The sequence below is a fragment of the Nelumbo lutea genome, chromosome 5 (assembly GCF_056320005.1).
Source record: "Nelumbo lutea isolate HS-2025 chromosome 5, American lotus-T2T, whole genome shotgun sequence".
Lineage (NCBI taxonomy): Eukaryota > Viridiplantae > Streptophyta > Magnoliopsida > Proteales > Nelumbonaceae > Nelumbo > Nelumbo lutea.
Window position 1 is genome coordinate 62,072,963 of NC_142688.1, and position 9,076 is coordinate 62,082,038.

A 9,076-nucleotide genomic window follows, 5' to 3' on the forward strand; every position below is an offset into this window, starting at 1 on the left:
TTGGGAAGGTCTAGAAGAGCTTGATTGAGTTAACCTAGGGGCTCGAAACAAAATCTTTGCATGATCAAGGGGCAAACATGGTTTGTTTTGGATGAAATTTCACATGGTAGAGTTTTTGGGGAGTCTAAGGTATAACACAAAGATTTGTAATTTGGTTAATATAGGACCTTGAAATGGAATCTTGATGCGATTGAAGGGTAAATGAATGTGCTTTGAACTGAAATTTTATAGGTGGGTGTTTAAAGATGTCCGGGATATGATGATGATGTCTGATTGGTTGAGGATGTTAAGATTGTAAAAATTTAGATCAATATGATATTTAGAAACATAATCTTTGTTTGATGGACGGACAAATGGGGGAATCTAGGGTTAAAATTTTAGGGGTAGGTGTTTGGAGTTTAATAGTGTGGTTTGATCGGTTCAGTTGTATCAAGATCAAGAGCATCTGGGTTTTGAGTGTTTAGGTTAATGAGATCGGCCAAAATGGAATCTTTACTTGATAAAAGGATAAACGAAGGAATCCTAAGCTGAAATTTCATGGGTAGGTGTTTTGGGAGGTCTTGGGTTTGATGGTTGTGTTTGATCTAATGGTTGAGCTGCAAATGGGGGTTGATCGGGACCATCAGATAGGTATCGAATAGGTTTAATGGTGGATTTGAGGGCTTTTGGGGTGAAATTTGGGATTTTTGGGTGTTTTAGAGATATCGGGAGTGTTTAATTGGGTGTTTGAGGTAAGTTAGAGGTTCAGGTGGTGAATGGAGCAAAATCAAGTGCTGACAATCACGGAGGTGTTGGTTGAATTTCTAGTAGCCAGTGAACCTTTCTTCATCAACCAGGAGTTTTGAGGTGATCTCTGGAAAAACAATATACCATGCCTTGTTGGGGTGACCTTTAATATATGGCTTGGCATTAGTCCCGTCCACCTACCACCAGTGCATAATGGCCAAGCACAAGGGACACACCATTAGGATTCTAGCTACTTGTGTCCCATTTGATAGATTAGAGGCCTACCTCCAAGATGCCATATATTATACAGAGCTCGCTAAAGAAGGGGAAACTCAAGTAGTAAAAGTAGAAACCATGTGACTGCCAAACCTGGTGACAAGCCTCCAACAACTTCGAAAAGAAAGAAGTGATCTAAGTGTGTGTAGGTGATAGACGAAAATGGAAGGAGTTATTACACCATTGTGGAAGAATATGAAGAAGCTGACATCCTAGCCGTAAAGAAAGTTGTTCCAAAGAACTACTGTGTAGGTATGTGTTGATCACTATGACCATAGGGGCACAGAAGGTGCTAAACCAATGCCACAAGAATGCCCGCGATGAACTCAAAACTTGCATAGACTTACGATGAAAAGAAAGCCATCGCACACCTAGAATGACTTCAAGTTCGTCGTAGGTCAAGAATGAACAAAGAAACACGTTCTTCACTAATAATGCACATGACAAAACATCCAGTAGGATTAAAAAGGACATGTGAGATAATTATTGACATCACCCACACCATGTCAATCTAAGAGGCTTGCGAAGGGAAGTAGTACATGTATATTATGAGAATCCTCAAATAAAAGGAAACATCGTCCTTGAGATATCTCATAAGAGATGTGGCAAAACCCTAGTGGTGTTCCCTAACAACTGACATCAAATCCAAGATTCCCTTCTCTAATGAGAATCAAACACTTTTAGCTCATTCTTTTTGGGACCTCGGGATCTCTCCCTATAAATAAGGATCCAACTCATAATGTGATCATCATTTTCTCACTTCATCCACCCTAGCCTTTAGCGTATCCCCTACTCAGCTTTCCTTTGTCCTTCAAGGAGACCCTTGTACGTAGCTTTACCTCCCTATGAGCAACTAGTTCCCAGAAGCATGTAAGAAGGTGTCACAAATGCCAAGTGCATGCCGAACAGATATACAAACCAGCTAACAACCTCTACACCATTATCACACCATGGTCTTTCCACACTTAGGAGGTAGACCTAATAGGTAAAATCCACCCAACTTCTTGGGGATATTGCTTCATCATAGTAGCCATGGACTATTTCACAAAGTGGGTAGAGGAAATACCACTATAGAGAATTTGTGCAGAGAACAATGCAAATTTCTTAAGGCAACACATAGTCCATCGATTTGGGGTATCGATGAGGATTTTGACGAACAATGGGTTATCCATAAATAATCAAGAAGTTGAAAATGCCGAGTAAGATGGTAGCAAAACACAAAAAGGACTGGGCAAAAAAATTGTCTGAAACACTTTGGGCTTATTGCACAACAATCAGAAAGAGCACACAAGCAACACCCTATTATTTGGTATATGCCTAGGAAGCTGTTTTACCGATGAAAATACAAATGGTATATCTACATGAGTAGCCTATGTGATGGGAAAACACTTCCGAATAGATGAGATGGACCAATTACTCAATGAAAAACTAGAATACATAGAATAGGCTAGAGAGAAGACACTATAGAAACAAATCAAATACAAACAACTCATGGCCTTTAACTTCAACAAATTAGTAAAGCCCATAAAATTAAAAGAAGGCACCAAGGTATTAAAAATAGCATTCCATGTCAGACAAGGTAAATCATCCAAAAAGTTTGCACCTAATTGGGTTGGACCCTACATCATCCAAGAAGCTCACCCAACTGGATATTATGTACTAAAGAATGTAGCTACGGATGAACAAGATGAGACAATGATTTGTCATTGGTTGAAACCTTATAATGAATAGTGATGTAAAATGTAATTGTGAATTCTTGAAAACATGTCATATATCTTCTGTACTCATCATCAGATAAAGTATGTTGTACGTTTTTTTTTGTACTCAACCCTAGGAAGGTCCTAGCACTCCTAGGTGTGGTGAAATATACCTTGGCAACCCCAAGAAGGCCCAAGCAACCCCAAGCGCGACCACTTATTCCCTAGCAACCCCAGTGTCCACCTGATTTTTGCTCAGTCCTTTATCTGAACCCCAAAAAACCCTTGACAATTTACCAAAAACCCCCAAAACTACCATCTTTTTCAAGTCACCAAAAATTCCTCTCATACCCTAAATTCCCAAACATACCCCTTCAATCCAAACCCCCAAAATGCCCTTGGACCAATTACCAAAATACTCCTTATCCAAATTCCCAAAATACCCCTTAACCAAAATCACCAAAATGCCAAATTACCAAAATACCCTTGATCTAATCTCCAAATTACCCTCTTTCCAAATTTCAAAAATACCCTTGATCAAATTACCTAAATTACCCTTGTATCAATTCCCAAATTATCCCTTCTTTCAAAAGTCACCAAAATCCCTTTACCCAAAATTACCAAAATACCCCATTTTCCAAATTTCCAAAATACCCCTCACACCAAATTCCTACAATGCCCCTTCCCCAAATTCCTAAATTAACCCTAACCTAATTCCCAAAATATCCTTCTTCCAAAATTACCAAAATACCCTTGACCAAGTTACTTGAATTATCCCTTTGGCCAATTCCCAAATTACCCTTAATCTAATTTCCAAATACCCTTCCTTCCAAAATTACCAAAATATCCTTCATTAGATTACCTGAATTACCCTTCACCAAATTACCAAATTGCCCATTAGACCTATTACCAAAATACCCCTGACCTAATTCCCAAATTACCCCAAGTTTCCAAAAATACTGAGTTGCCCTTCTTTCCTTAATTTACCCTTTTTTTTAACTCTTGAAGACCCAACCTGATGAATGCCCCCAAACCCTAGCTTACCCACCAAAACCTTTCTGTTAGTTTTTATTTAGAAACCCCCTTCCTTCCCATTATAAATAGGAGGCATTATTCCTAATAGAGGGGGTCGAAGGAGAGAAGCTGGGAAGGGGGTTCTCATTCTCTCATAGTTTTCTTCTGGAAAGCCTGAAGGCTGCTGAATGGGGGGTTGAGAGAGAGAGAGAGAGAGAGAGAGAGAGAGAGAGAGAGAACTGTAGGAGTAGAAAATAGAAAGGGTTCGTGAGAAAGAAAGAGAGATGGAAGGGAGAGAAGAAAATGGAGAGGATTGAATGAAGGTTTTGAGAGAGGAGAGAAGATTGTGAGAGAATCTCTTCTAAGTCCGATATAGAAGAAAGAACGAGAGAGAGAAAGAGCTTAGAGAGAGTTGAGAGAGAAGAAAAGGGAGAAACCTCTACTATCTTTGCCGATCATTTTCTCTTCAGAAGCAATGTTGATCATCTCTGATACACCTTTCTCCAACTCAAGGTAGGGTTTTGGCACCACCCAAAAAATCAGTTACATCCTAAAACTCTGCACACAAATTTTGTAGTATCATCAGTCTTAAGGTTACAGGAGGTAAAACCCATTACCTCATCCTTTGGTTTGAGGTGTTTTAGTAGTTCACATAGTGTAGTTTAGTTTTTTTCAGTCTATCTACTTTTATTTCATAACTTTCATTTTTTCTTAATTGTCGACTTGCTTGCTTTTGTGTTATTTCTTATTGGTTTAATTCTACAAATCAGAGTGTTCTCCTATGACTGAGAGGCTAGCATGTTTCTTATTTGCTCAGGCCCCTACATCCAAAAGGAAACTAGTCTGGAAGAGAAGAAATACTAAGCTCCTTTGAGTTGCTGGAGAACCCAGTTCTTGAACCTGTCTTAAGTGAATAAGGGATTTCGGTGTTCACATTGACAAGAAAGAGGGGTGCTTAACCCCTTCCCTCTCTCTCCCTCAACTTACCTAGAATAGTCTTATCTTGGCTGGCTGGTGGTAGGGAGTTGCTATTAATCATAAAATGTTTTACCAAATGCAATTTTTGGAGACCCATTACTCCTAGTTATCTTATTCTAATGGGTGGCGACTCCATACAAATGACCAAGAAGTGAGCCGGTTTTCCCGACACTCACACCAAGGAAGGCCTTGGCAACCCCAAGCATGATAGTATATTCCCTAGAAATGTCAAGAAGGCCTTGGCAACCCCAAGTGCAATGAAATATACCCTAGCAACCCTAGGTGCAACCACTTATTCCCTAGAAACCCCAATAAGGCCTTGGCAAACCCAAGTGCGATAAAATATACCCTAGTAACCCTAGGAAGGCCCTGGAAACCCCAGGCATGACCACTTATCCCGTGGCAACCCCAAGAAGGCCTTGGCAACCCCTAGCGCGATAACATATTCCCTAGCAACCCCAAGAAGGCCATGACAACCCCCCATGTGAATTGGGAGGTAAGGCTATGTATGGGGGTCTCCTTAAGGGACAAAGGAAAGCCGAGTAGGGGATAGGTGAAGGCTAGGGTGAATGAACTAATAGAATGATGATCACATTATGAGTTGGACCCATATTTATAGGGATAGATCCTAAGGTCCCGAAGAGCTAAAAGTGTTTGTTTCCCATTAAGGAAGGAAATCTTGTATTCAGAGTCAGTTGTCAGGGAACACCTCCAAGGTTTCACCACGTGTCTTATGAGATATCTCAAGGATGAGGTTTCCTTTCGTTTGAGGATTCTCATAATACATGTGTACTACTTCCTTTCATGAGACTCTTAGATTGACATGGCATGGTTGACCTCAATACTTATCTCATGTATCTTTTCTAATCCTACTAGATGTTCTGTCACTTGCATTATTAGTGAAGCATGTGTTTCTTTATTCATTCTTGACCTACGATGAACTTGAGCTCATCGTAGGTGTGCGTTGGCTTTCAGCTCATTGAAGTCTACGTGGATTTTGAGTTCATTGCAAATGTGTTCCAAGTTGTGAACTCATCACAAGCATTCTTGTGGCATTGGTTTAGCACCTTCTTTGCCCCCATGGACGTAGCTATCGACATATACATACATTAGCCCCTTGCTTATTGGTAAGTGGGAACTTACTGATAAGTGGTGTGTCTTGAATTTCATCGTTTAACACTCCAGAACATCAATTTAATTATTTGTAAATTTTCCAATTCTCAAACAAATACTAACGCAGTAAATGGGTGAGAATGGGTCATATCCATAGGGAAGCGAGGGAGAAATTAATATACACTCAAATATGGACAAGAGAACACAAGAGGGAAGAGCAAAAATATAAAAAATAATTAATTAAACTCAGAAAAATATAGAATTCGAACAGTACTAAAAGTTAAAATGAATTGCAGTACTAATTAACCCTCGAACTTCTCGAGCTAGGCCTTCTGTCTTATCTGGCCGAATTGCATATCTGCAAAAAATAAAACGAAGATCAAATGGAATGAAAATAAATTATAGAAAGTAAATAACGAAACTAGAATTGAAAGAGCAGACATTAAAACTAAAATAAAGTAAAAGTAGTTGGGATCCGATTCTAGATGTGGCAGTAGTGGTGTTGGCGAACTACCTGGGCATCCTCCTCTTCCTCTACCCTTGAACTTTTCAAGATCAGCCTTCCGTCTTAAATGGGGGTAGAATCCAACCCTTTCTTAGGAGCCTTTGGGTCCTTTTTATAGAGAAGAGTGGATACAATTGGGATTATAGAGAAAGAGGGGGGCGACAGCTGGGTTTTAGAAAAAATATGGGTTCCCTAATGTTTAGAATGAAGGGTTAGGATGGTTCTAGGTTGATCCTAAGGCTGAGAAGAAAGGAGAAGGCACCCAATATTATGTAAGGCTGAGGTTTAATGGCTATAGGCTGAATGGTGAATATTAGAAGTTCGGTGGCTCTTAGGGTTATAATGCTAAAGAGAGTGCCCTAGAATGGATGGTGGAGATTAGAAGGGATGAAAGGTGAGGATTTAGCAGTTAGGGTGGCTAGGGTTTGTTAAGAGCGTAAAAGGCGTGCTAGGGTTTGCTAAGGCATGGGGAGCATGCTAATACAGTAAGAGGGGTGCAAAACTGGGTTTAGCAGCTAGGAGGCACCCTCCTACTTTTAGTTTTTCACAAAACACCCCTCTCTCAGTTGGACTTTGCACCAGCTTCCCAAAATCTACATTTTAGCCATGAAAACTTCCCAATTTTTCCCAGAATTTGCACAAAGACCCTTAGAGGCCACAACATTGCATTTAACTAGGAAAATGGCATACTTTGACTATTCTAAGGCCGAAAATACACCTGAAATGATGCCCTTAAGGAAACAAAATGTAGAGTTATCACACCCCCAACTTAATCATTGCTTGTCCCTTAGCAATACAACCTTAAAATTACACTGATCATAGAGAATTAGTCAAACACCTAGATTCTAGAATTCTCAATCTCTATATAGATCGGTATTGTGCTTAAGGGGTAAAATTGTATTACTTTGAATATTACAGAAATTTGGCTTAAAAATCTTATTTACCCTTCCATTTGCAAACTGCCTTCATAAGTTGAGATTTATTTTTAAAATCAGACATGTATTCTTCTTATCATTTGTAATAGTGGATTTCTACCCCTGAACTTGATATGCATACTTATTTTTTGTTACGTTTCACCGTTTTACGCGAATCTCGGCATTTGCCTTCGGTGAAGAGACCCGGTTACTAAGTGTTAAGTGATTGTCTTTGGCATTCCCTTTTTTGTTTGATGCGAATCTAAACACTTGACTTAGGCGAGAAGACCCGGTTACTAAGTCTAGGGTGTCCATTGACTTTTTATTCTCTTTTTTTTTTGCAATTCTATGTTCAGGGTAGTCCACTGTTTCTGACAATTTGAAGAATTTTTGTCTAATTTCTCCATCTTTCTCTTCTTATCTTGGTAGGGGCAAACTTAAGAGTATTTTCCAATTTCTAAACGGTGTCGACAATATTCAAATAAGACCAATTTTGATTCTTATCACTTGCTACCAATTTCTACAAAATGCAATATTCTTTTATCAGTTTTCTCAAATTTTTTTGTTTGGGAATCTCTTTTAATGAAAAAAAAAAATTAATTTTCAGTGAAATTTTAATTCTACATATTTAAATGCTTAGCTTCTCATTTTTTTTTTTAATTTTTTCTCTCTTTCCTCTCCCCCAACTTAAATGACATTGTCCCCAATGGCATGGCTAGAATGATGCAAAGAAGATTTGGGTCATAGGGAACAACGAGTAGGGTTTTCTTGAGGGGTTCAAGGTCTATCACCTAGTATCAAATCAAGAAAAAAAAAAACTCTAATCCTAAAATTAACTGAAAAGAATTACATTGGGTTGCCTCCGAACCAGTCTAAGTTTAACGTCTTCAACCGGACATATTCACGTGCTTTCTTCATCTAAACTCTTCGATTCACTTTAATACTCATACAAACAGGGCTCAGACTGGGCTAACCATGGGGTAGACAAGTCATCTAAAAAGTCATCCACTATATCTACTGTGAATCCATATCTCCCTAGGTCTGGATACTTGGAAGCACTAAAAACATTTAGCTGTACCTCCTGCTCCCCAAATGAAATGTCCATTTCCCCTGATTTACAGTTAGTATTGTATCGACCATTGCTAGAAACAGACATCTTAAGATTATTGATATGTGGTTCAGATCCTCAGTTAAGGCCATGTTTGGGATGATAAAATCTACTAGGAAGTGACAACCCTCTACCTTGACAATGATGTCCTCAATAACACTTTGAGGAGTCTTGACTGACCAACCAGCGAGTTGCAAAATTACTGGGGTAGGTTCTAACTCGCCGATCCTGAACCTATCATGAATGGACGAAAGCATATTTGTATTGACTCCAAGATCCAATAGAGCCTGATCAAAGGTGGTTCTAGTGATGACACAACTTATGAGAGGAGCACTAAGGTCTTTCATATTCTGTGGGAGTTGATTTAGGAGAATTGCACTAACATCTGTTGAGAGCATCAATTTTTGTGGGGCTGATTGTGGCTCCATCATTTGAGTACACAACTCTTTCAAGAACTTGGCATAGGCAGGGAGATGTTGGATCGCATTGAGGGGAGGGATGTTAATATTGGCTTCCCGACTTTCCTCATTGTGAGTTTCTTTGTTCTTTAGCATTGGCCAAACTCTGAGTACAGTTGGAAAGGGAGCTATGGGTTGGTTTACTATAGGCTCTTCTTCTAAAGTTTCATTTCCTTCTTCTTCTCCCCCCAACTTAGGGTCTTCTTGCTCCTTTTCATTAACTCTCTTTTTCTCACACAGGTCCTCTAAAATCCTCCCACTCCTTAAGGTTGTAATGGCCTTGGTAT

The 9,076-nt window shown here is 39.3% G+C and overlaps 1 protein-coding gene across 1 annotated transcript; it reads right to left on the reverse strand.

The window, feature by feature from the left end:
* Positions 1 to 8,160: 8,160 nt before the first annotated feature.
* Positions 8,161 to 8,759, reverse strand: LOC148852696 (uncharacterized). The gene is made up of 2 exons (XM_088945845.1): positions 8,466 to 8,759; positions 8,161 to 8,379 (listed from the first exon to the last, which is right to left on the reverse strand). Exons 1-2 carry the CDS (start codon positions 8,757 to 8,759, stop codon positions 8,161 to 8,163), a joined length of 513 nt encoding a protein of 170 aa, XP_088801971.1.
* Between the last annotated feature and the right edge of the window lie 317 nt (positions 8,760 to 9,076).

Coding starts and splice junctions, on each gene's coding strand:
- LOC148852696 (XM_088945845.1), bottom strand. CDS start 8,759: ATGGAGCCACAATCAGCCCCACAAAAATTGATGCTCTCAACAGATGTT. Junction 8,380..8,465: donor TTGAGGACATCATTGTCAAG/GTAGAGGGTTGT, acceptor AATAATCTTAAG/ATGTCTGTTTCTAGCAATGG.